Here is a 27,259-nt window from a genome sequence, read left to right as displayed (position 1 = left end):
TATCTTTTTGTTATCACCCTTCTATTTAAAGAACTAGAGGAATTAAACCTGCACTTGCATATTATAAGAATGAAGGTCGTATTTTATAGAAATCTTGTTTTATTTATTAAATTAAAAATACATATTTATAATATATTTTAAAATCAAGACTGGACCGCATGTGCTTTTCTGATAAAAGTTTAAAATTCATAAAAAATAATTTAAATTTTATTTTATAGAAATACTAAAAAATATAAAATAAAAAAACAACTTTTTGAGGGATATTGAGAATTAAAGTCTTTTAATTTATTATGAACAACTATTTTTTAGGTTTAAGTTTTTCTAAACAATTAGAGGTGTTTCTTAGAAAAAAATTTATATGGATATGTTTGTACATTTGTAGCTACATATCTAAAAGTTTCTCCCATTAAAAAAAATCCTTTAAATCTATCGAATCGCAAAAAATCCACATAGTCAACAAACAAAAAAATATCATCGAACATTCTGTCAAAGTCAAAAACAGAATATTCAAATTTAGATTTATTGAGACTTATTTTTAATTACAATAAAGTACTTATGTTTGAAATACATATCGTCGGTGAAACCAGAAAAGTGTGTAACTCCAAATTTTCTGAAAATTAGATTTGAATGCCATCTGTTAGACAAACCGGCCTTAAACTCAGAATCCCCTTAAAGTTCATAGTTTTTATTTTATTAGCAAATTAGAAAATAAAAACTCATACAAATGCTCTTCTATAAAATTTGCTAAAATGGAGTTACACACTTTTCTGGTTTCACCGACGATATGTACATAGTATAAGTCAAAAAAAAAAAAAAAAAAAATAAAATTAAACTAAAACAAAAAAATTGGAAAACAAGTTTTCAAATCAAGTTTAAACGCACATAAACAAACTCTTTTCGGTTAAGAAAATGTACGCGAAAGTGACATGTGTAGGAAGAATGTTTAAAAAAATCTCCAAATAATCTAGTACAGGTAAGAATTTATTTTTTGACATTTTTACCAAATAAGAAGTAAAAATGAAGTGACACAATCAGTGAAAGTCATAAAGTAGCTGAAGATTACAAAATCTTAATTAATGAAAAAGTGGATTTTCAAAAAAAAATCCAACGATGTGCTGTTGCAAATAAATTCCCAGTTTTATTTTTTTTTAACGTTATTAAGGTACCAGCTCCGTAAAGCTATAACTTTGACCTCAAAAGTTTTTAACCAAATTTGTCTCCTTCGTTTATCCATGTTTCTCTACCCAAAAATTTTCGTTTGTCCACCTTTCAAAAAATTTTAAGAGCAAATTTTTTTTTTAACGAAGTCTGAAAAATTACAAATCATCTAAAACGCTCAAATTTTGAGATAGACGTATGAAACTGATTGCAATCGTTTGTCCACCTCGATTTCTATAAATTCAAAATACAAAGGAGAATGGGCAATTTGGACGCTGAGCGGCCATTTATATAATTGGTATCAAATGAAAAAACTATAACTTAGGAAAAACTTTTACTATGGACGTTTTGCTGTATTGCATTAAGAATGTAAGATATTGCAATATTAGTATTGTTAATGCATTGTTCAATGTATGAAGGACAGATTAAATTATATTTTTATTTGGAACATAAAATATGATGCTCTGTCATTTTCCCTGAGTCTGCAAACATTAATCTTGTAAATATGACTAACAGAACTCATATTATAAGATTTTTAAGACAACCACTTCAAGATTTTGTTCGAGTTTTCAAACAATTCAAACTAGCAAAAAATTGAACATTAAAACTCTCAAAATAGACTTGAAACTGTTGTTTTAAAATGCTTATAGTTTGGGTTCTAGTGGTTGGATATTCAAGATTAAGGTCATCAGACTTAGGGAAAATGATAGAGTATCACATTGAAGTTATAATATTTATAATATTGAGACAATTTATATAAAGTATTAAATGCAAAAATGCATTTTATCCGTTTCTGAAGAACGTCACAAGGATAAAACTTCTGCATAATATATGTAAGACTTATTTACATGAAAAAATAACAAATTCATTCCTGGCCGCGAAACGTCCACGTTCCATACAAACTTGAACATTCTCTTTTTCCACTGAAAATTGAAAATTTTCAGTTTTTTTCAAAAACTCAAACTGCTGTCGTTTGTCAACCTTAAGTTTTTTACATAATACCAAAAATTATCATTTTTTTCTAAAATCCACACCTCGAAAAAAAAAGTTCGTTACTCAGCTCTTTTATTTGGAATAAGGCTGTGCAAGGCATTTGCTGCTAGATCATTTATATACTTGTAAGTTTATAACATAGATATACAATGTAGTAAGTCATAGCATGCTCTGCCTCGGCTGCCCCAATGTCATGTTCAACCCTGATTTAATTAAATTTTCGGGTTCAATGAAGTTTTGGTAAAATGCACTTATTTGTTTTTTTTTTTAATCTAAGCCTGAACCCATCTAAAATCAGGGTGGTTAATTAAATGTGCGATTGCATATTTACTAACAATTTTTATTAAATTTTATATTATTTTACGAAAAATCGACTTGAGCTATCAAAAGTCAAGAATTAAATATTAAATATTAGCAATAAAGAAATTACAAAAATGAAAAATTAAAAAAAAAAAAATTCTAAGGAAAACAGAAAAAAAGTGGAATCGTGGAGGAAGAAAAAAGTAACGTTAAAAGTTAAAAGTAACGAGAAATAAATAGAACAGAAATTTAAAATTACGCATCAATTGTATTGATGGCTTAAAGTTTTGAATTTCGCTTCTAGTTTCCGTCTCATTTGCAGTCAAAGGCATAAATGGTGGTAGAAGCTCAATAGTCTTTATATTGGAACTAAAGAAAATAAGAACCTTTTTTAAATCTGAAAAAAATGTAAACAAACATCCTACGCATTGCGACAACCTTACTTAAGGATATCCATGAAAGTATCCTCTAACTCAAAATCAATTCAATCTTCATCAAACTTCTACCTACAATGTTTTTTTTTTTTCATATTTCAAGTTGAATGGCCTCATGCATATTAGAGAAAAGAGAAAACGGACAAAAACTGACAACTTGAAACAAAAAATCAACCATCAAAATAAATCAAAACAACAAAAGATTTCTTTGCTATTAGGTAATGTATATATATTTTTCTTTTTTTAAAGCTGTATTGTTATCACATTTATATAATTTTTGTCATAATATAAAAATTTATAAAAAAAAAATAAAAATTAAGTAATCTTTATGCTTATCACAATCTTATAAATAAAATCTTTCTTTCCTTTCGTGCAGTGTAATTTTTCCTGAGTATATTCGGGTTCAATGAACTTCTGGTAAAATGCACTTTACTTGTTTCTAATTTATGCTTGGGCCCATCGATCACCAAATTGCAATTGTGGATATTGGCTGTTACTATAGCAGTAAGCTGGTTGCACTAAATCTTCATCAGCAGCAGGAACAATACTCATGACAGGTTGCAAATTTGTAGTCCAAAAGAATGTACCAACTTCAGTGCGTGCAAATCGAACAGGAACATAAATACCCTCATCCTTGGGTTCTGTTTGTTGTTGCTGTTCCGATTCTTCCAAAATAAAATGAACCAATTTCTCATTAGCCGAATTATCTTCAATTTCTGTATAGTAAACTTCAGTTTGTGAATTGCGTAGATTTTCGAGTGATTCCAGGGATTCCAATGATCTTGTATGTTTTTGCTGCTTTTGTTGTTTTTTGAAGATTGCCTTCAAAACTCTCTTAATGCTGTAAGAAGCTGACTTCTTAGATAATGTTGAAACCATTGTTGTTGTTGTTGTTTGTTGTTCTGGCATTACGATACACATTTTTATACGTAAAATATTAAAATTTTTTTAAAATGAATTGGTGAAGAACTTTTTGTGTCGTGTCTTTCTCGAATGAAGAACGAATTCAGAATGTTTTCAAACTAACAATCCAATCGGCTTTTATACCTTCCCGAGGAAGTCTAAAACGCACAAGTGTACCTACGCACACATGAACACCGACAAAAATACACACGTGCAGCCTTCTTACTTGTTTAAACTTCGATAAGAGACCCCGAAAGTGAATGCGAAGAGAGAAAATGAAAGAAAAACATTGTGTAAAAGGATCACCCTTCTCGGGGGTGTGTTGTGTATAGTGTAGTGTACTACACAGGCCGTGTATAGTCATTTCAAGTGATTCAAGTAAGGGAAAAATCCTATGCATAAAAAACGGCAGGTGTTTTGAAAATTGTCTTCTTTTGCTTTCGAAATTGAGATTGAAAGGGAAGGACATATAGCAAATGATAGTGGTAGCAAACGGGATAGGGCTATTGGGTTTATTTTACAAATGAGGGCACAAAATATAAAATTTTCGTGGGAAAGTTAAGTTTTCTGAAATTCCCACGCACCACCATCAATTGTTAAGTGTTTTCAAACAGAGACAACGAACAAAAAAAAAAATAAATACCTTCACATACAGAACGGCAGGATCTCAGTTCAGGATACCGATATTTTTGTTTTGAATAAGAACTAAGGAACAGCAACAAAATTTAAGGTGGTTGTGGAACAGGAATCGAAAAAAAATATCTTCATCTTTTTTGTTTTTTGTTGGAAGGAAATTAAGGATATCCACACAACACTCGTTATCTTGAAGTTTCCCACGTTCTGATAATGAGGATGTTTTGTGAATGGATGGATCCATTCATGAGAGAGTTTTGTGAATGAGAGAGATATTATTATATGGGGATAATGAAATGGGTGGACGAAACCAGACGGAAGCAATTATGTGGCACGATTTCATAATGATGTTGACCGAGTGGTATGAGGTTGTGAATGTGTTGTGTGATGGAGAGTAGCCTCTAGCATATGATGGTCTTGGTTTTTGTTGTTATTTTTATTTTTTGTGCTCCTTCATTTTTTAGTCGTTCGTTCATAACTAAAAGTTAAGTACATGGGTGACATATAAAGTATTTTCATGCAGGTTGATTATTATTTCTTTCTTGGTTGATGAGGAAGAGTATAAAGTAACGATATAGTATTTGTTATGATGAAAAGAAAGAAACGTGGAATTAGGAGTGGCATGTTGGGTGTGTTGTGTTTATGCTTTAAAACGAATTAATAATAAATGGTTTTGTGCGGCAAGTAATGAAGTCTGGTCAATACATGCATAGGTGTATCAACGTTGAAATAATAATGAATTTATTGTTATATTATTATGAACTTATCAGTTGCGGGACTCATGGGCAGCACGAGTCTGTAAATTAATTTATTGGAAATCGATTGCAGAAGGTAGTTGATTATAAATGGAGACGGAGAGTCAATGATAGGTTAAAAATTCGTAGAAACTGAAGGTGTGGTGTTTTGGTTTGTAACTAACAGGTAGGTAAATTGTATTATAGATAACTACTTGAAAAAAACCTATTAGATAGAAATTAAATAATTTTAATTTTAAATAATTATTGTTTTCTGGAAATCTTTAATATTTTATGATATTAATTTTATAAATTATGTATGTGTTACTGTTACCTTTAGTACGCAAAATGATGGAATTTATTGAACAAAAGTATGCACTTTGTTTATTTTATAATTAGGTACAAAACACCTATACAAATAAAAGACATATTAAGCAGTTATGAAGGTTTTGTAGAAGATTCCCGAAGTTGATATCAAAGATTTGAAGAGTCTACTTTAGTTGATCTAAAACACTTTTCAAATTTCTCAGTTTTTTGTTGATTTGAAAAAAAAAACATCAAAATTAAATTTTTCTCAATACTGAAAATAAATAGCAATTATTCCTTATTTCGTGACCTTTGTTGAATTAAAAATGTAATTCTAGACCTCAAGCCCACATAGAATTACATATATGAATTACATACATATATGAAGCCGCCTAAAACTGACCAACCTAAAATAATCTTTGAGACGCAACTACCAACCTCTAATTTTTGCGATTAGGATTTTTGCTAAACGACGCTGTTGACGTTGCTGGTGCTGGTCTATTTTGTGTTGAACGATTCAAATAAACATTCTTCCATGCAACTTATTATCTTTCGCATTCTGTTCGCCAAATTTTAGTGCGACTAATGACTCAGCGTTTCGTTGGACCGAACATTTTCCAGAATTGTGCTAACTTTGTAAACTCATGAACGGCCCATAGGAAAACAGCACAACACATTCCGAGAAAAGCGTAACTTCAAATATTGTTCCCCATACAACTTAGAACTAAAGGCACATCATTTATCTATTTTTTTAGCAAAGCTTGAATTTGTTTTCTATAAGTAAATATGGCATCAGATAGTACTCAGTAAATACTACAAAATATCATCATTAGTTTATTTTTGACTTAAAGTGGACATATGTCATTTTTCCTCTGGACCCTTCACATGCATACCTTGTCCAAGGACGAAAGTCCAACGCCATTTAAAATCCGAATGGATACATCAATATTGGCAGCATTGGACCCTTTTGTACCTTAAAATCGATGAAAGCGCCTAATAAATCAGCGACAACCATACGAGTTATCCCAGAACCTACATAGACAATACCTCAACCATCTCTGAAATCCACACTGGTTTTATCAGAAGCACCACAAGGAAGAACGCCCCGCACCCTTAGAGGTTGCCGTATTAAGCTTCCGGGGCGCTACCTTTAGGATGCGGGAAGCCTTCTATGGGGCAACTGTGACGGTAGTTCTGGCAATACTGTGTGCCGGTGAAGAGTCGATAAAAGCCGCCTTAAACGACTGACCAAACAAAAAGCAACACAGGCTAAGCAGAGAGATAAGAAAATAAAATGCACGACTGGGGCCGCACGTACTTGCTCTTATGATAAAAGTAGCTTTTATGTCAAAGATTTAAAAAAAAAATATTTTGAATTAGTTAAAATTTGATTTTTTTGAGGAATTTCATAAGAAATGCAAAAATACGAAATTATTTTTTTTTTAAGTTTTTCTTACGCCATATTTTTGTTACTCGTGTTTTTTTGACAAAAACAAAAAACGCAATTAGCTACATATATTAAAATCACTTAAAGCATTATGTATGTCAAATTTAGTCTAGAAAATTGTAATAACTCATTAACGGTGTACGGGAAGAGCCGACATAAAAGATTAAAAAAAATGTAAAGTCATATTTCCATTATCCGTATTTTTTGAGAAAAACTAAAAATGCAGTTACGTTAGATTTACGTATAACATTACTTGTGTAAAATTTAATCGAAATCGTTAGAGTCATTTACGAGAAAATTGCAATAACTCCATTAAGATGTACGGGAAGAGCCGACATCCGCGATTTAAAAAAGAGTTAATGTCATATTTTCACTATCCGCATTTTTTGAGAAAAACTAAAAACGCAGTTATGTTAGAACTGCAAACAGCATTACGTATGTTAAATTTAATCAAAATCGTTAGAGCCGTTTTCGAGAAAGTTGCAATAACTCCAAAACTTTGTATGGGAGGTATACGTTTAAAGCGAGATATTAAAAAACAAAAAAAAACCAACCTTGGAAATTACAAAAAAATCATCTGTACCAAATTTCAAGAAAATCCCTCAACTCGTTTAGGCTGCAGCTTCATGTACAGCTTTTTTTGACGACGCACCGACGCACCGACGCACCGACGCACAGACCGACGGACGTCATGACGAAAACCACTTTTTCGGACTTCTCCATCATCGTAATGTTAGTTTTGATTAAAACCTCGAATTTTTTTTTTTACACGAAACCAATACTTGCCCTATTGAGCAAGTAAAAAACTGTGAATTTTTTGCAATATATAATTCCGTTTTTGAAACTAGAATTTCTTAAAAAATAGTTTAAAATAGCTTTTTTGGAGACTTTGCTATATACTAGCCCATTCATTTTGAAAATCCATCACCATTTTTCTTTCTAAAAAAAAGAGGTTGTCTGTAAAGCCGGTTTACGGACGATGATTTTACGTGATAACGTCGTAAGAAAACAGGTTGTGTGCTTTTGTTTAAAATGAGTCAATTGAAGCGTTTATTTATTTCAAACAATCATAATTTACAAAAAAAAAGCTAAAAAAAATTACCTTTTTTCTTTTCTCATTATATTAATTTTTTTATTTTAAAAGCTTACAAAAATTATACCATTAAAAAGCCAAATATTTCTTCTAAATAATAAAACCATTTTTAAATTTTTACAACGATATTAAAATAATTTATTAAAGACAATCATTTCTTATGAAAAAAGTGAAAAAATCATTTCCATGACCAAAAAATTCATTTTTTTGATATAACAACCTATAATAAATTTTATACTACCTGAAAGCTTATTGCTTCAGCTCAAAATATATACATATATCGATCATGTCTATTAGGCATCTCCAAAAAGAGATAGAATTTTTTGAACTTGATCAATTTTCATCAAAAAAAGCAAAAAAAATATATAATTTTATGTTCTCACGCTATTGAATCAATTTTTTTTTAGACAACCTATAAAAAATTGTATATCATGTAAAAGCTTATAATTTAACCTTTCATATGACATTTAAATCTTATTTCTGCGATGCCTAGAAAAAAAGTTAGAATTTTTTAAAGCCAACCATGTCGAAATTCCAAACTGAGATTACGGTACTTCCCACACTGGTGGCTGTTCATGATCAACAGATCTCCACAGGTGTTTTGAGGTATTTCGCAAGTTTTTTAATTTAACATTGTGTAGCTTGTAGTGAATGTACAGTTATGTGTTATATACTAAATGAAAGGTAACATTATCAGGATGCTCAATAAAGTTAAATCAATTTTGTATTTGCTTTAGATCAAAAGATAGAACCTGTTGAATAATAAAACAGATATAGTCCTGTCTATTATCTATCTACAATATATAATTAATTTAAAAAAAAAAAAAGATAAAAATAAAAAACGGTTAAAAAAGGTCAAAAAACTTGGGACAAAAAAACTTGTTTTTCCCGTTATTAGGTCAAAAACCATTTTGAACTACCAATTTTTTACACATGTATGCGCACTGCGCACAGTCATAGACTACATGTTCTATTAGCTTGAGAATTTTTGAATGCTACAAAAAATTTGAAAAAATAAAAACTCACCCAAAAATACTCTAAAATAAGTAGGTGTTTTTCCAAAATTCATGTTTCGAAACTCAGAGACTTAAAACAAAATCCGTATCAGACCCCTAACTTTTTTTTGTATTATCTTTCAAATGATGTCAAACAAAAATTCCCCTACCTAACATCACTACTTTGTCAAAGGTCTACCTTATGTTTTAGTTTTAGAAAACCATTAATAGCTTGGTTTTGAAATTTTTAGAATTTTTTCAATACCATTGTCAGTATTGCAATAAATTTATCTATTGATTTAAAAAAATTCAACTCTTTACATTGTCATGTTTAGAAAATAGCTAATTTTTTGAAATTTTGTTTTACCCCTATTTACCCTATTAAAAGATGGAATATTTTAAAATCCTTCAAATGTATTTAACTTTAGGCTATTATCTTTCAAATATCTCTAATAGCTCTAGTATCTCTAATAGTTTATTTTTAATTTTTAATTGAAATTTTTGTCGCACTGCCAAAAATTTCAAGTGGAACGTTAGAAAATGGCGTCACTTTTTCGTGGTGTTTGCTATGGTTCATCGATTTATAAGACGTTATTACGTCAAAAAAGTAGATTACTTAGAAAAGCAGTTTGAAGTTTCTAATTTTTTTGCATTGTCATACATTTTTCATACAGTATGGATTGAAATATTATAAAAATGAAGTAAAAGAAGAGCGGAATCGTTGAGCCGATTTCACAAAAAGAGAAACAATTTCATCTGTATTCGTATGACGAATGGTGTTAATAACTCCAAATCATGTTTTTTGAGATAGGTTGCTAGTAAGTTGTTGCAGATAATGTGCGATTTATAGTTTCTTTTTATAAAGCTCAATCTTTATGGTATGAGTAGAGTATGCGATACCTTCTCAAGCAAAAACTTCCGGTGACCCTCTAAATCCCAAAAAAAAAAACTCCAGAGACTCGCCTCAATGCAAACCAAATATTTGTCAACGTTACCTTTGAGTGTTTGTTTTTTCTTCAACCAACCAGAACTTGCTGATGAAGCCTTGAGAAAAATTGACAAATATAAAACCCTGAAAAGAAGGTTATTTCAGAAAATTCCAACTGCTGGCTGTATTGAAACAAATATCCAAAAAATTGATATTTTTCAGCCATCTCAAAAAAAATATAAATACAATGAATAATTTCGATCTTGTAAAATATATTTTATTATTTTTTTTTAAATCTTATTCTTAAAATCACTACATATTTGCTATCACAGGTTTGTTCTTCAAAACATTAAAGCTCTTTTTTTTCATCACAGTTTGGTCGATACTCGCTCTTCATTTACCAGGGGCGCCAAATTTCTGAATTATCTGAGCCTGCAGGCGATGAAGCAGGACTACCCTTGTCACTATGATAACCGGATGAAGCAGGACTAAGTGGTGCTGACGAGATGTCTACAGTCAATTGTTGCGTGTAATTTGTCCTCTGATGGTTAGCAATTTTCAACTGCTGCTGTTGATGGTGCATTTCCTGCAATCGGACAAATCGGCAGCCAAGGTGTGTCATAATAGCCTTTCCCAATTCTGCACTTAATCCTCGAGTTGAGGCCAAAACACGTGAGACTTCGTTTGCAGCATTAACGTATCCATTGCGAAATCCATCGACAGGTACTTGTTGTTTGATTTGCTTGTCAATACATTGTGTTTTACGTAGATGAGCGATTGTTGCTTCCAACATCTCGGCCTTGTCCATGCGTAGGATTGCATTGTCGTTCTGTAGCTCAGCAATGATTTGTTTCATTGAATCCAGGCACTTGTTGATGCGTGCACGACGTTGTCGTTCCAACAGAGGTTTTTTCACTTTAAGATAAAGTTGTGTCTTTGATACGTATTCCATTTTCGTAATTTTTGTTTATAAAAATATAAAGTTTTTAAAAGAGAAGGTATATCTGTACTCGATGAGTATTTGTATCGGAATGATGTCCTTGTAGTTGCTTTACTGTCCTTTTATACTCCATCCGAGGTGTATCCTGTTGGAAACATCTTTCTCTTTCTACCTTTACCTGTTTGTGCAGGTTATCTTAGTCTTTAGAACGCAATGTATATGAATTGAAGGTAGCAGATGGCTCACATGCTATACGCACACAGTTGTGTTGGATGAGGATCGAGGATCCTGAAACTGAATCGAATCGTGGGAAAAAGATTTTTAAAGGACTTGTGACTGGGAGCACTTTGAGCGCACTTTGAACACACACAACACCTTGTGTGTTTTCTCACGGTTCACATATTGGTAGCAAGATAAATATGTTATTTTTTTTTTGGAAATAATTATTAAAGGTAATTGAATGAAATTCCTTTATTTTTAAGAGAGCATTCGATACCATCATGATGATGGTTCTTGTGGGTGTTAATGCATATTAGTTGCGTGAAGATATTTATATATATTTATTAACATGTATGTTATATTTTAGTATTACGGAAAATAATTCTTTTTTCATAATGTAAAATTTAGTCATTTAATAATGCAGTATTTTTAATGAGGAATCTAACTGCATTATTAGTTTTGACAAACAAATTTGAATTCAGCCAATAGGGAACGGGTCGTTATTCTGTATTCCAAAATTCTGTATGACCAAAATTCTGTATCTGAAGAAAAAATTCTGTAAGAACAAAATTCTGCATTCCATTGTTCTGCTTTTCTATTATTCTGTATTTCAAAATTCTGTAAATCCAAAATTCGGTTTTTTCAAAATTCTGCAAATTCAATATTCTGCTTTTAAAAATTCTGTAATTCTAAATCTCTACATTAAAACATGTCCCTCAAGTAAGCAGAGCAAGTACCCCAAAATTATATCAAGTGCTCCCCTACTTTTGGAAAAACTTAATGTTCTGCTAACTCGATTTAAAGTTAGCAGGTGCCAAACAAAAATTCAAAAAAAATTTTTTTACAAAAATAATTTTTTTTCTGTGATATTCGAAAAAAATTTTTTTTTTTCAAATTATCTTCAATAATTAAGTGCTTAACTAATTTGAGTTAAGCACCCAATTTTTGAAAAAAAATTTCCGAGATTTTCCATTAAAAAAAAATATTTTCATTTTCCATACAAATTCATGTTCTACTAACTTGAATTTGTTTTTTTTTTTTCAAAAAAATTCCACTTTTTCGAAAAAATTGGACATAAATAATTGAATGTTCGGCTAATTTGAATAAAGTGCTCCATTTTCCGATGAATTTACCGAGATTTTCATGTTCTGCTGGCTTTTTCGAGTTCTGCTGGCTTGAATTTCATTTTTCTCAAAAAATTCAATTTTTTTCGACAAAATTCGAATGGAGTTATTAAGTGCATGACTAATTTGAGTTAAGTACCATATTTTCCGAAAAATTTTCCGAGATTTTTCATTAAAAAAAATATTTTCATTTTCCATGTTTTTTTTTTTTAAGTTGATCTTCCTTCGTTATTAAACATAAAACCACTGACACACAATTTATCCTTTCCTTTATTAGGTTTTAACGATTTAATATTTTCCATTTTTCTGAATTAATTTTATATCACGATTAACTCAAAACACTTAACTTAAGCTGTCGAACGCAAACTGCTTCAAGGTTCTGCATAGAAAATATAAAAAATCTGTAATCCAAAATTCTGTAAATGATAACAGAAAAATTATTTTGATAATGAAAAAATTGCGCACTTTTTTCATTATCAAAACAATTTTTCTTTTATCATTTACAGAATTTTGGAGTACAGAATTTTGGAATACAGAATTTTGAAATCCAGAATTTTGTGTTTACAGAATTTTAGAATACAGAATTATGAATTTACAGAATTTTAAAATACAGAATTTTGGAATACAGAATTTTGGAATCCGAATTTTGGCCCATACAGAATTTCGACCCCAACCATAGCCAATAATAATAAAGCTGCAAATTTGAAAACTTTTATGTCATTTTTGAGATGAACTTCAGTGGTGGAAAATTTGAGAAAATTTTTATTCTCATTGACTCAAAAAAAAGTGTTTTCCGAAACACTTCCATACCTCAAAACCTGATATCACTTTTGAAATAGGTAGCAATAAAACACTGTTTAACATTAAAAAAAAAATGCTCTTTTAAATCGAAATGAAAATGAAACACAAATAAAAACAACTGTTTTTTTTTGTTCTTGCTTATTTTTACCCTTTTACTTCTAATTCCGCTCACCTCTACTCAAAAAATATTTATCTGTTCATAAAGAGGATGATACAAATTTTAAGAGTGGACGTTTCAGGTCTCAATCCATTCAGCATTATAAAATATTTCGATCAACCATTATCACCTCCCCTACTCATGCAAATGCGGTTTAAAAAAAAAAAAAAAATAAATAAAAAAAGAGCACGTATACGCCACAGTGTATGTGAACTACTTGCAAATAATGTGAATTAAATCTTTAGCCTAGATGCTAACACAATCTTATGAATACTTGCACTCAATAATTGAAAAAAGTATTCATCTTTTTGTCATCGGTAGTAATAAATAAAATGTTCTTTTAGGAATTTTTGGCTACATCTCATTCCATCTCATTCAAAGCGAATATTTTTTTCTCGGTGTCAGTTCTATATGAACAAGTACATATATAATTTCTTAATGACGAAAGTAAGCTACTTGGTTTTTTCCGCTAGAATAGATTAAAAGAAAAAAAAATGAATCAAAATCCTCGTTTTCCAAACAGGTAACATTTTATTAAAAAAAAAATGGACGACTGGGTCTCACGCAATTTTATAATTTCTATAATAATTTTAACTTTATGCATGAACAACCTAGGCCCTAGGATCTTTTAAATACATATTACACGGCACTAACTAGAAGGAATAGAAATATAGGAAAGAATTGTTGTACATGCGCTTATGGTACCTATAAGAAGATCTATTGTTGAGACTTTTTATAAAAAAAAAAAAAAATTGGACAAAAAATTCTGATTTGATTTTAAGAAGTGTGAAAAAATATAAAATCTGTTTTTATAAGTAATTTAATGCTTTTGACCCAGAAACGATGCATGAATTTTGATTTAAATATAAATTAATTTTTAGAAAAAAAAAAAAATTGACAATCGCACATAGGGGTATTTGCCAGTTTTTCGCGGACAAAATTGTTTTTCGGTTTTTTATCAACGACAAGGTAATTAATACTGGAATTAAGTATTTTAACTGTTAATTTCAATGAAAACATTTTTCTTCCAAAACCTATTTTTGATCAAGCATGGACCCAAATGGTTTGTTAAAACGCTTAAAAATGGAGTTTTACTAATGGTATTGCCAACATAAAGGTCAAATTTAGGAAAAATTATAAGGAATCAGGTTTTGTAATTCGAGAAGTTGAATCTTAAAAAAAAATTTAAAATATGGATGCATGAAACAAAGTAAGCATTTTAAAACCTAAAACGTTTAAAAGGGGCAAATGTGTCGAAGTTGCACTTAGTTGCAATTTTTTTTTACAGATTCAATTTGATACGAGTTTAACCTTTAGAAAACATTAAATTTTATCACGCAATAATGTGAAATAATATAACTTTCCTCCTTACCAAAACAGAAAGACGATAATTTTACGTTTAATTTATATTAAGATTCAACATATCACTATTTTATTTTTAAAGTAATATAACATTTAGATACAGCATCTAGTAGACAGCTTCGTATCTCTTTATCAATATTGCATTAAAACTTTTTTCTATAGCCACTTCAAAAAAAAGTACTTAATTAAGCACTGTCGCTAAATTATAATAAAATTTTATTTTATTTTTGGGTTGAAAACTTTGAACTCTAGAGTGCTGCTGTTAGTCACCTGGAGTGGTAATCAATTTTAAAACTATAAGACAATGCTAAGTAAGTTATCTAATTTTAGTAGGAAGTTGAATTTTTACTTTTGGATCAGTTTAAAATTTCGTGTTTTGTCCGCCTAAATTGACTAAATACCCCTATGTGAATCCTTAGAATCGTAAAAAAAAAAAAAACAATTTTGTATGTATACAAATTTTCTAAGTTCTTGTCAAAAAAAGTTGGTAAGCCATTTTTAAGAAAATATCAATCAACACTTAAAAACAAAATTTCTAGAAAATTCATCAAACCATTTACGAAAAATTAAAAAAACAACTAAATATTTAAAAAAAAAAAACCAAATTTGAAATTTTTTTAAAATGTGTTTATTACGGTTACTTAACGCGCATAACAATTTTCGTTGAAATCTGCTGGTTCTACAGCAAGAACTGTTAGTATCAGTTCAAAATTATTTTTATCAAAATCGAAGCGATTCCAATGAAACTGCATTTTTATTTTTTCAAAAAAAAGTCAAATAAAAATTTTTTTTTTCATTCAACCAAATTTTGCCCAAAATGTCGAAAATTTATATAGAGCCAGCTCATAAAATCTACTAGTAAACTTACATAAAAGTGCTTTGAACTGCAGGAGCAGTCGTGCTTTTTATTTCTTTTGACAGATACTGTTAATTTTCATTTAAATATTCAATTTCCGCTCTAGAGAATGACCCAAAGCGGTAATCTGTTAAAAATACCTCAAGTAGAGCATTCTTCATCATTTAAATGTCTTTTCATATTTCTAGTTCAATTTTTTTTTCGAATCGTAAAATTATTCTATAGTCCTACCTACATATGTACATCACAAGTAAAAAAAAAAACAGCCCGACATCATTGTTAGTACATATTTAAGGTGTAATTTAGAGATCATGTGTACAATGTACATCATACATTATACTATATACCTGCATCACTTTGTTTTCAAAATAACTGATTTTTCTTCTATCTCCGCGTAGACAAATAATAATAAAAAAAAAGTTAATCTCTAGGAAATTCCATTCGTACACCGGGGTGTATGAGTGTTATTTAATTACTATTACTTTCTTAACCAAAATAAATTACTTTTTCGTATACGTATATAATTTAAAGCGATAGGTCATATTTTTTTCGTGATAAAGTAGTGAATATTTAAACTTATAAAACAGAAAGAGAACAATATTCTGATGTATTTAAGTTCAAGTCGAAGAAACTCTTTAAACCACTGATTTATCGTTTTCCAAGTTAAACATTTCAATAAGTTAATTTTTATAATTTAATACAATGTAAAGAGAGACTAAATCCAACTTACATTAAGAGCCAATTTTTCAATCTTCTAATAAACAGTCAGTTAACTGTTCGACGAATAATGTTATTAGGCTCATAAACAATCAGATAAAAACATTGAATTTTTCAATCAATAATAATTTATTCTACAGAATAACAAAAAAAAAATTGTCAAATTCAAAAATATTCAAAATTAAACGTCATTTTTATTCATGATTGTTTTTGTTTTCTTGTGTTTCACTGTATTTTTTTTCAAAATTCTTTGAAAACAACTTTGACAACTGACACAATATTTTTGTTGAGATTATTCCTTAGAATAATTTTTATTCGTCTCTGAAAGAAGCAGATAGTTTTATTCTTAGGAATAAACTTTATCTGCCTGTTGAAAAATTGATTTTTTCTCTATCCTTAGGAATAAGTACTAACTGACTGTTTAACTGACTATTGAAAAATTGGCCCTAAATATTATAAATACATAATATACAATGAATATTCATTGCCGTGTAGAATCTTATACATCGTCTCTTGACTCGATTCAACCCGGATTCTAAGAAATCTATTAGTTTGTAAAATCAAACCTTTGCTTTGTAGTAAAGTTTAAACGTCTCAACTAGTCATCATCATGTGGAAGTCATTAATTAAGAAATACAAAATAAAGTTAATTCTATATGTGAAAACCCCCAGTCTTGAGAGCCTTCAGTCATTCCATTCAATAGATCAAAACTATTCAACAAGATTAAAAGTAGGTAAATTCAAGCTTTAAGAAACAAAAAAAAAAAAACAACTATCTGACATGCCAGTGAGTCATTGAGTACCTATATATATGAAACCAAAACGGACAAAATAATTTGAATTGGCGCTGCGCCCGTGCCTGAATGACTTTTATGTTTTATTATTTATTTTTTACTAAATCAACCACACCTTCCCCCTGACTTCCTCATCTGTCCGTCCAGCCCCAATACCAAAAAGTACTTATTGAGCCAGAGACCACACGAGCCATTTTCACAATCACCGTCAACATTTCTCAGCATCAGCAGCAAACTAACAGACAACAGCAGACAACGACGACAACGAGTGCCTTGTTTCAAACTTCACATCAAAGATCAGCACAGATCAGTGATCCGTGCGGCGGAAATGGGGCTGCGAAGGGGGGAGGACAACAGAAACAGAAAACAGAAAAAAAAAAAAAACTGCTCCAATGGCACGATGTCAACAACAACCAGCTACAAATAACGAGAAAGATTGCAATGAGGAGAATAAAAATAAACCATCCAGACCCAACTTTAACTGCTCGGCACGAGTTTGTTTCCCACGGTCTGAACGCGCGCGCGAGATCGCGTTGTACGATTATTGTTCGTGTGAGTGTTTACACGGGGGGCAAAGAGGGTCTTCTATAAGCTAGCATGCGGCGCAGACTCGTTTTATTTTTCGATTGCGGTGGTGATAAATTAATTCAGCAACGCGTTTTGGATCGGATTTACGTATAGATAGTGTGTGACCGACTTCATTTTCTATTCCTCTACCCGCAAAGAGTTGAGGATAGGTATAGTGTAGATATGGTAGGAAATTATTAATGAGCCAATCTAGTCGAGCTGCTGCAAATAGTATCACACTGCGTATATATACATATATATATTTATAAGTGTCCGCTTGACGAGCAGTCGACGCAACTTAAGTAGTTGTTGACCTGCATAAATAGATTTGAATTCATAAGTTTCTATAACTGAAGCTTCGCGTGAAGCGTTATATGACGATGTTAGGTACTTTTTTTGTGTGTTTTTTTTTTTTGCTGACTAAATCTTGACTTGTAGAAAAAAAAAATTGTTAAATATTTATGGAGACCTTTTCTGAATGCTATAAATGTGCCGCCACATAATTAGATCTGCGCATGTATGCTTCCTAGAGATTGATTGCATCTTAATTTTAATTGGATGTTTGTGATCCTATTGTCAAAATACAAGAGCAATATTAGAGTACCTTTAATAGTACAGTTTTTATGAAAAGATATGATGTGGTTTGTTCAATACTAGGAACGACCATATGACCCGTTTCATGGTCACACATTGGGGCATGGACTAATTGGTGCCGAATCAAATGAGATACATAAATAAATGACTACAGAACTGCCGCCTTTGATGTGCGCAGTCCGAAATTGGTGGGTTCAAGATTGAATGATATTGACCAATGTGTCATAAAAACAGAACAAAAAGTCAATGGGTGCTTTCGAAAGAAGGAAATATGTTAAAAAAAAAATTTTGCCTCTTTCCATAATTTTACAGCTTCATATAAGAGTGGTCGGGTTTTAGTTTTTGAAATCTATTCACCATATTTCCAATATAACTCATTCTTCAGATATCAAACAAATCGATTCTGAAAAGAAAAAAAAACCTCGAAGGCTTAATACCTAAAAGATGTTGAAACATATTGGAAAATCGTCTGCTTGATACCTTTAATTAAATGATAACGTAGTCTTTCAACTTATTGTTCATTTTGTGTTTTCTGTTTTAACTCTGTTCAATGCTTCAGCTAATTAAGAAAGTATTTTTTCTTTAGTTAACCTAACCTAAACAAAACGAATTGCATTGCTGCTGTGCTATATTATATTATAAACAATGAAACCAATTAATAAACTAAGTGTTAATGTATTAAAAAATTAAAATGCTTAACTTCGTGAATAATAAATTAAATAAATAAGAGCGAATAAGATACTAAAATTGGCCAAAAATTCTCCGGTGAATCACCCCAAAGGTTATTATGGAAAACATTTTTTAAAATACATTTTTTATTGTAGTCTACAATAAAAAATTTATTTTAAACATAAGAAAAGTCACCTAATTTGTTAAAGAAAACATTTTTTTTTTTTTTATTTATAACTGTTACATTGGAACTTAAAAATTTTAACTGAAGTAAAAACAATTTTTATTTTTTATAATATGATTCTTTTTCTTGATTTTTTTATTTTAACTGATTCCCCGATTTTCTCCGATTTTTAATGTGGTAATCTCCTAGACCAGATTTCAAAAAATACTTTATGGCAGCATTGACAACAGCAGTTCTCTTAGCTTAGAGCTACAAAGAGAAAAAAAAAACTTCAAAACATTGCAACCAGACTAAGAAACAAATATCCTATCCCTCTCTCAATTTTATAAATATTAGATGGAACCGCTTTTTTTTTTAATTCTTATTAAAATTAAATGGCGCAAATTTTCAGTACTTTTTTAGTACTTATAATTAGTACTTATAATTACCTAATGAGTCCACAATCGTTATTCGTCTAGATTTAGGAAAAATAATAGAGCATCAGCTTGTATATTTATAATTTCAAACAGTATAAATTTATCCCATTCACGTTTAATGGAAAACTTACGTTATTTAACCCCCCAAAAACCGTATAAAGCACAAAATTAGAGTTGTCAGACATTTGAAATCGACATTAACACGCGTATGGCTGCAAAACTGCGTACTTATATTTTGGTTATACCTCTACTCCCAAAAATGTCTCGGCCTACTAGCAAAAAACTAGCTTTTTTCTCACTTTTGACTAGTATATGGAGAGTTTTGGAGTTAGATTACTTCTACAATACGATGGTAACAATTGTGGACTCATTTTATAGGTAATTATAAGTACTATAATTCATTCTTGAAGAATTATCCAAAAAAATCAAAAGTTCGTCAGATATATGAACAAATGTCATTTTGTCCCAACCTTGCGATACAAACCCGCACTTTGACCAACTATAAAATTTTATTTAATCAACTCACGGAATTGTTTTGTATATCATTTTTTAGATAATTTTATTGTTAATAAGTCTTACCTTGGTCATTTTTTGTTACAGGGAATAACATTGGAGCTATTCAATAAAAACGATACCAATCTCTTTTCCAAGATGGCGGCTGTTCCCAACCTCCAATTATCCCAACAAATTGACTTTTATGATAAGGACAACCACCCGAACACATTCCATGAAAAAAATTTTGTCCCGCGAAAAATGCGATTTCATGCCCATATTTTGACTAATTTCCCTGAGCTACAAGTATTACGTAAATTAAATCAAAATTAAAACTAAAAAAAGGGCTGGCCTTGGCTTGCAAATGACCAATCGCATATTGGATAAATTGTGTGAAGTTGATCACAACAAAAACATTACTGTTAAAAAAAGAGCCAAGTTCTCCTATGTTGAAATTATGCTAGCACAAAAAGTACTGAAATGTAAAAGTGTACAAAGTTCTAAAGCTTGGCTTTAAATTTGTATAAATAAAATTTTGGTTGTTCCCTTGGCAATTTTACTTTAAATTACCGATTTTTAAAGCTATTTGAAAAATTGCCAAGTAAACAACCAACATTTTATTTATACAAATTTAAAGCCAAGCTTTAGAACTTTGTACACTTTTACATTTCAGTACTTTTTGTGCTAGCATAATTTCAACATAGGAGAACTTGGCTCTTTTTTTAACAGTAATGTTTTTGTTGTGATTTCACTTCTTTTTGCAAGGTTTTGCTGTAGAAATTAAAATCTCCATATTTGATGAAAATTCAGAGAAAATGGGCGGTTACCACGCCCCTTGCTTAAATTCTCAAATTTTAAATTTTTTTTTTTTGTTATAACTCCCAGATCTACCATTTTACCAAGTCTCAAGATTCTACGATAATCAGAAGTGCTCTAAAATATTCGATGTAAATTAACCGAAAATGGGCGGTTACCACGCCCCCTGGCGAAAATTCTCAAATTTTAAATTTTTTCCCTTGTATAAACTACCAGCTCTAACATTCTACCAAATTTCAAGATTCTACGACAATCAGAAGTGCTCTTTAATATTTGATAAAAATTCAGCGGGAATGGGCGGTTGCCACGCCCCTGGCTGAAATTCTCAAATTTTAAATTTTTTCCTTAATACAAACTACCAGCTCTACCATTCTACCAAATTTCAAGATTCTACGACAATCAGAAGTGCTCTATAATAATTTATGAAAATTCAGCGAAAATGGGCGGTTGCCACGCCCCCTGGCTGAAATTCTCAAATTTTAAATTTTTTCCTTTGTATAAACTACCAGCTCTACCATTCTACTAAATTTCAAGATTCTACGATAATCAGAAGTGCTTTATAATATTTGATGAAAATTCAGCGGAAATGGGCGGATGCCACGCCCCCTGAATTGAAAATCTCAAATTTTCGATTTTTTCCTTTGTATACATCACAATTCCTATCACCGTGTAAAATTTCAAGTTTCTACGATATCGGGAAGTTCTCCATAATTTTGATGATCTGTCAGTGAGTGAGTCAGTGAGTGAGTCAGTCAGTCAGTTACGGTTTTTGCGATTTTTGAAGCCCTATATCTCAGAAACTACTCATCGTAGGAGGCTGAAATTTTGTGAGGTGTTTGGTTTTCTCGAGCTCAACAAATGTAGTGAGTTTAAAATTTCTAGCATTTTTGGTGTGGAAGTTAGAGGGGGGTCGAAAATGGCCTGAGTTGTTTCCTGTAAATAAGGGTGTAGTGCCAAAGTTGCTAGAGAACTTGGCTGGGCACTACCGTGCCCCTTGATCTGAAGCATAATTTTTATTGTATGGTTCTGGATACATTTTGTTCCAAAAAAAATATGTTTAAAAAAATATGTTTAACTTCTAAAACCAATTTTCTTTACTTTTATTGGTTTTCATTGACAAACATTAACAAATAAAAGCATACTTTAAAACGATAAACAAGCATTTTGCTGCTTTTAAAGTTAGAGCACCTGTTTAACGATAAAGTATACTTTAAGTCGTTCGAAAATATAAAAGAGTAGACTCTCGTTTTAAATTTTTTTTTTAGATCCGACCTGCGTTTTAAAGAAGATTAAGAGTAGGGTTTAAATGTTAAAAATTTGCGCTAATATTTTTTTCTTGCATCATGCTACATAAATTTGAGATTCAGTGTTATTTCATTTTGAATTATTTTACGTCACAGCACACCAAAAAGCATCTTTCTTTAATTACAAAACTGAGCATACAAAATTTATCTGCACGATAAATATTATTTCTAAATAAAAAAAAACGAATGTTGAATTTTAAGCTTCAATTTTTGTGTTAGACATTCTTATAAAATGACTGTTGACTATCGATGAACAGATGTCGACAAACAAAAAAACCTATACAAACAATATTGAATAATATAAAAAAGCGGACATTTGCAATTCACGTAAAGACACGTAAATATTTATTTTTTTATGTAAAAAGTAAAAAAAAAGCAGTAAGACGTATAAAATAATCCCTTGTCTAAAAATCAACCTTTATGTATCTTATCTACATACATATGTACAATGTACATAGTATATTCATAAAATTCCATAAAAAAAAATCAAATTAAACTAGTATGTATCTTATGCAAAAAAAAACTACCCTTTACCTCAAACTTCAATTTTATACGCATATAGGTTACGGTGTCTTACCCTGAATTTTTGTTTCTGTTTCTGTTTTTTTTTTTTTTTTTAATAAGACGCATTAAGATTATTTCCCCTTAACCAGTTCGATATTTTTCAACATTAGATATACAGAATAAATCACCCTATAAGAATTTTCTTACATTACATTATTTTTGTTTGTTTTTTATTATTACAAAATGTACTTCCAAAAGTTTCAAATACGCAATAACAAAACTCATCACACACACAACCTTAGCTCAAACAAAAGGATCTTATGATGATATCCAGACAGCAAGTCATAGCCATTACCCCATTACCGTACATGTGTACCTACTCCAAAATACCATACTTATTTATAAAAGAAGAAAGAAAATGAGATAATCGACTATAAACCCACCACCCCCTGAATTGAAGCACAGTAGCTTAGTTTGGCACATTCCAAAGCTCATCAACTCAAATGCGCCACCACAAGTCTGAACGCAAGCAGCAAGTAATCGTGCGCACTTCGACGGCCAGGAACACCAATCGCCAACAACAATACGAATATACGAATAACGTCAGTGCACTTCTGCTGCTTACATGCCCCCCCCCCCCCCCTTATTCCCCCTTCTTTGCTAAACAAACTCAATCCAAACCCTATTAAAGATAATCTTACATTCGTTGTCCGTACTACTTGAAAAAGCATAGTATTTACCCATGCGCTCTGTGCAACAATCAGACTCTCAAAGCAAAAGACCCCAGGGCCCCTCTTAGCCCCTTCTTAAGGTCGCACGAAACTATGACGAAGATCAAAATGATCAACAAAACGAAGACTACTCCGAGACGATGACTATACGACAAACGATTATCGGTGGCGGCACGCAGCGGCTGGCAGCGGGACCAGCGGCGGGTGCCTATATCTCTACAACATAGCACGGGTACGACCGACAGATACAACAAAAGCGGGCTCTTCTTCTGCACACAATCGACTCAATAGCATTATTCAAAGAAGAAAGAAAATGATGGAAGAAGAAGCAAGACTTTAAAAAGCAAAAAAAAAAAAAAAATCACATAAGACGATGAAGACAAAGAAGTAAGAAACGTAAGGGGAGATGAACCACTTTATAAAAAACACGTCTTGTTATATGGAGTGGCACAGGCATGTGCGCACTCAGTGAGGACTGTGAGAAATCGACTCCGGAATAGTTTCCCACGGTATAACAATCTCTGTGAGCTGTTTTATTATTTTATGTGAGTATCCGACGCGACCGGCGCGCCGCGGCGATGATCGTCAGGCCAGGCAGGCAGGCAAGGCAGGCAAACAGCACGATCGCACATTAAGTCTCGATCAAGTATAAGCCGGCTGCGGTGAGGGGCATGGCAAGAAAGAAGCCTTTAAAAGTGATCGCAGAGTCGGCAAGTCGACTCATTCATTGCATAGTCGTTGCAGAGTGAAGATCTCTTACATACACGGAGTATATTCTCATTTTTATTAAATTTTGTGATTTTTCTATAATTTTTAACGAAGTTGAAAAATAATGGTTCTCGAAATGGAAATGTCAAAGACATATCAATACCGTAAAGTTATGAAACCAATGTTGGAACGCAAGCGTCGCGCAAGGATTAACAAGTGTTTGGATGAATTAAAAGACATCATGGTTGAGTGTCTTACTCAAGAAGGCGAACATATAACCCGGTTAGAAAAGGCTGATATTTTGGAATTGACCGTGGAACATATGAAAAAACTACGTGCGCAAAAGCAATTACGTTTGGGAGGTGTTATTGCCGGTATTCAAGACTCTAAAGCGACAATAGCAGAAAGTTTTCGTGCTGGATACGTGCATGCAGCGAATGAGGTGTCTAAAACACTCGCCACTGTGCCAGGAGTTAGTGTGGATTTGGGGACACAACTTATGAGCCATCTTGGACATCGACTTAATTATTTACAAGTCATTGTTCCAACCGTACCTACAACAAGTTCATCACCAACATCAATGTTTCCTCTTGTAACACCGAGCTCACTTGTAGGAGGATTTTACGAGCCGGAAAGTAATCGTAGCCCTGTTATAATTACACCACCTCCATCGGAATGCAGCAGTGATAGTGGTAGTTGCAGTCCAACACCTAGCGAATCTTCAAGTGTTTGGCGACCATGGTGAATGAATAAAAGTGATTAATATAATTCGGCTAAAAGATGCTTGAAAATAAAAACTGTAAGGCGCCTCGTCAGCTATCGAATTGTGCAGCGAATATTAATGCTGACTTTAGTACAGTTTCTAAGGAAAGATTCAAACTCTAAAGGGATGTAACGTTAAACATTAAAGTTTGACAGGAAGAGAGAAGAAATAAGCTCCATGTACAACAAGTTGAATTTTACTCAAAAGACCTTAAAGGCCAACAGAGGAAAAAAACTAAATTGTACGCTGTGATTTTTTAAAATGCTTTAATGAAAAACAAATATAGAAAATCTAAAAAAATAAAAACAAATACAATCAAATACAAAAGAAATTTTTCTTGTTTTTCTTCAAAATTAATTATTATTTCAGAAGGTCGATTTGGATTATTCTTCTTATTGAATTTCTTTATAATTTAGTCACTGAGACTGACTTCCGGTTGAATTTTTTTGGGGATACAAATTTTCTTATGATGAATCTGAGATGGAATCGTTGCATACAAAACAATAAAACCCCGAATTTTTTCAGCATAGACGTTTCTTTTTTTTTCTAAAGGTCACTTATGGATATCATTCTGAATAACATTTACGTTCGATCGTTTTCGTAGACATAGGTCTTGATTGATATAATTTAAGCTAGGTAGCGATGAACTGAAATGATACTTTTTTCAAACATTTTTTTTTTTGGAAAAAGTTTACATAGGTACTTCTTGCCAGAACACTTTTTTGGTCTAATAAAAGCAAAGCCAAAGGGCAGTAAACACGCAGACAGCATGTGACAAATATGTACGTATTTTGACATATCTCTGGATTTTGACAATAGAAAAAAAATTGGAGAATAGAGTATCAGATAGGTGATGTGCACATACATCGATTTTTTACATTTTCACAAAAATATAAACGTTAAGACCCACTTATTCAAACAGTTGTTGACCAAAAACTGCTTTTTCAAAATATTCACTCGTTTTTATTGACAATTGTTACCATCTTCATTCGTAGTGTACTGTTTAATTTCGATTAATAAGAAATTTAATGTTTAATAATTTCATTTTAGTCATACATGTAATATGTATATTTAATTTTTTTTTTTTACAAAAAGCAAAAGCACACTAAACAAAATAGACCAGGGTCGATAATTTTTGAAACCAAAAAAATCATAGTAGGATGAAACCCATTGGAAAAGGAGGTGAATATGATAAAAATTAACGGAAAAATAAATTACGAGCGAGCCGAGTTCGGGAAGTGGGTGGGTTGAGCTTTTAATGGTAAAAAATGGTATATCTCAATTTCCGGCAAAACTACAAGTTCTATGGAAAAAAGTTGTATGGCAAAGTTGTAGGTAATAAAAAGATCTACAGCTTATGCATTTACAATTTTTTCACATAACCTCAAGATTTATATGAAAAATTAAAAAAACCGAGTTTTTGGTTTTTTATTTTTATCTTTTTCAAAAAGATGGTTTTTTCTACGAAATTTGGTGAAAACCTACCTTATTATGTCTCAAATACACAGTAATTTATTTGATTTAAAATATTAATTTTTTAACCTTATTTTGACTTAATATCAAAAAACACCCTACTTTTCAATCGAAAACTCACGTGTCAAAATATCAGTTTTTTTTTTCAAAAAATCGGTGGGTAATTTGTTCGTTAAAATCTCTTCTTTCTGATGGTGTAAACATAAATTTACATTAGTATAACATATTCTCGGAAAATGCAATAAATGAAAAAAGCTTAAATTCGAAAAAAAATGTTCTATCATTATTAACAATTTTGGCCTATTTATTAAAATTTACACTTTAACTACTCAATAACCAATAGATTTATCAATGTAACATAAAATCTAATGGTTTTTGAGTAATTAAAGTGTTAAGCTAGTAAAAAAGTAGGGTGTTTTTTTGATATTAAGTCAAAATAAGGTTAAAAAATTAATATTTTAAATCAAATAAATTACTGTGTATTTGAGACATAATAAGGTAGGTTTTCACCAAATTTCGTCGAAAAAAAACATCTTTTTGAAAAAGATAAAAATAAAAAACCAAAAACTCGGTTTTTTGAATTTTTCATATAAATCTTGAGGTTATGTGAAAAAATTGTAAAACGAAATCATTCAATCAAAATTATTTTCTTAGCTTTTCAAAAATTGTAATTGTTATTTTTTTTTTCAGCTCACACCAGTTAGAGCTTTTTGAAATGGAATTGGTCACCGATTTTGAAATCATTGTTCAAAAAAACGCACATTCAAAGTTTTACACTAAATTTCGTTAAGTTAAATTAAATTAAGTTCAAAAATGTGAACCATTTCTTAATATAAGGAATGCATATACTTTGTAGATATATAAAAACCATTAAATGATACTTTTGAATAACTTTCAGTTTAAAGTTTTAAAAAATTTTTGTTCAATGAAAATTTGTACACCGAATGGAACGCATACAAAATTACTTAAAAGTCAAATTAATGGATGTAAATAATATCGTTTTATGTTAGCGTATTATTAAAACATTAAAACAATTTTTAATCCAGTAACCTTACCAATCCATAAAAATCTTCTTTATTCAATTAACACAGATTCATCTGTGGTCTTAATATTAAGTACTTTTTTTTTGTAGTTAACCATCAAG

General features: G+C 30.9%; 3 protein-coding genes and 1 long non-coding RNA gene across 4 annotated transcripts; 2 read left to right on the top strand and 2 right to left on the bottom strand.

Moving 5' to 3' along the window:
• Positions 1-783: 783 nt before the first annotated feature.
• LOC129914256 (uncharacterized) lies at positions 784-27,006 on the top strand. Its single transcript, XR_008772155.1, has 3 exons — positions 784-973; positions 2,989-3,103; positions 26,806-27,006. It is a non-coding gene; the product is annotated as an uncharacterized LOC129914256 (long non-coding RNA).
• LOC129914251 (enhancer of split malpha protein) lies at positions 3,103-3,914 on the bottom strand. Its single transcript, XM_055993415.1, has one exon. The coding sequence runs from the start codon at positions 3,804-3,806 to the stop codon at positions 3,330-3,332; it is 477 nt and encodes a 158-aa protein (XP_055849390.1). The 5' UTR covers positions 3,807-3,914; the 3' UTR covers positions 3,103-3,329.
• LOC129914247 (enhancer of split m8 protein-like) lies at positions 10,322-11,104 on the bottom strand. Its single transcript, XM_055993409.1, has one exon. The coding sequence runs from the start codon at positions 10,874-10,876 to the stop codon at positions 10,322-10,324; it is 555 nt and encodes a 184-aa protein (XP_055849384.1). The 5' UTR covers positions 10,877-11,104.
• LOC129914244 (enhancer of split mbeta protein) lies at positions 23,755-24,942 on the top strand. The gene has a single exon (XM_055993405.1). The coding sequence runs from the start codon at positions 24,004-24,006 to the stop codon at positions 24,622-24,624; it is 621 nt and encodes a 206-aa protein (XP_055849380.1). The 5' UTR covers positions 23,755-24,003; the 3' UTR covers positions 24,625-24,942.
• Positions 27,007-27,259: the final 253 nt, after the last annotated feature.

Source organism: Episyrphus balteatus, chromosome 3 (genome assembly GCF_945859705.1).
Source record: "Episyrphus balteatus chromosome 3, idEpiBalt1.1, whole genome shotgun sequence".
NCBI lineage: Eukaryota > Metazoa > Arthropoda > Insecta > Diptera > Syrphidae > Episyrphus > Episyrphus balteatus.
The sequence above is the reverse complement of the archived record's forward strand: the minus strand, read 5'-3'. Positions and strand labels throughout refer to the sequence as shown.

What these genes read in the sequence shown, in the direction of transcription:
- LOC129914244 (XM_055993405.1), top strand. Translation starts at nt 24,004, where the DNA reads ATGGTTCTCGAAATGGAAATGTCAAAGACATATCAATACCGTAAAGTT.
- LOC129914251 (XM_055993415.1), bottom strand. Translation starts at nt 3,806, where the DNA reads ATGTGTATCGTAATGCCAGAACAACAAACAACAACAACAACAATGGTT.
- LOC129914247 (XM_055993409.1), bottom strand. Translation starts at nt 10,876, where the DNA reads ATGGAATACGTATCAAAGACACAACTTTATCTTAAAGTGAAAAAACCT.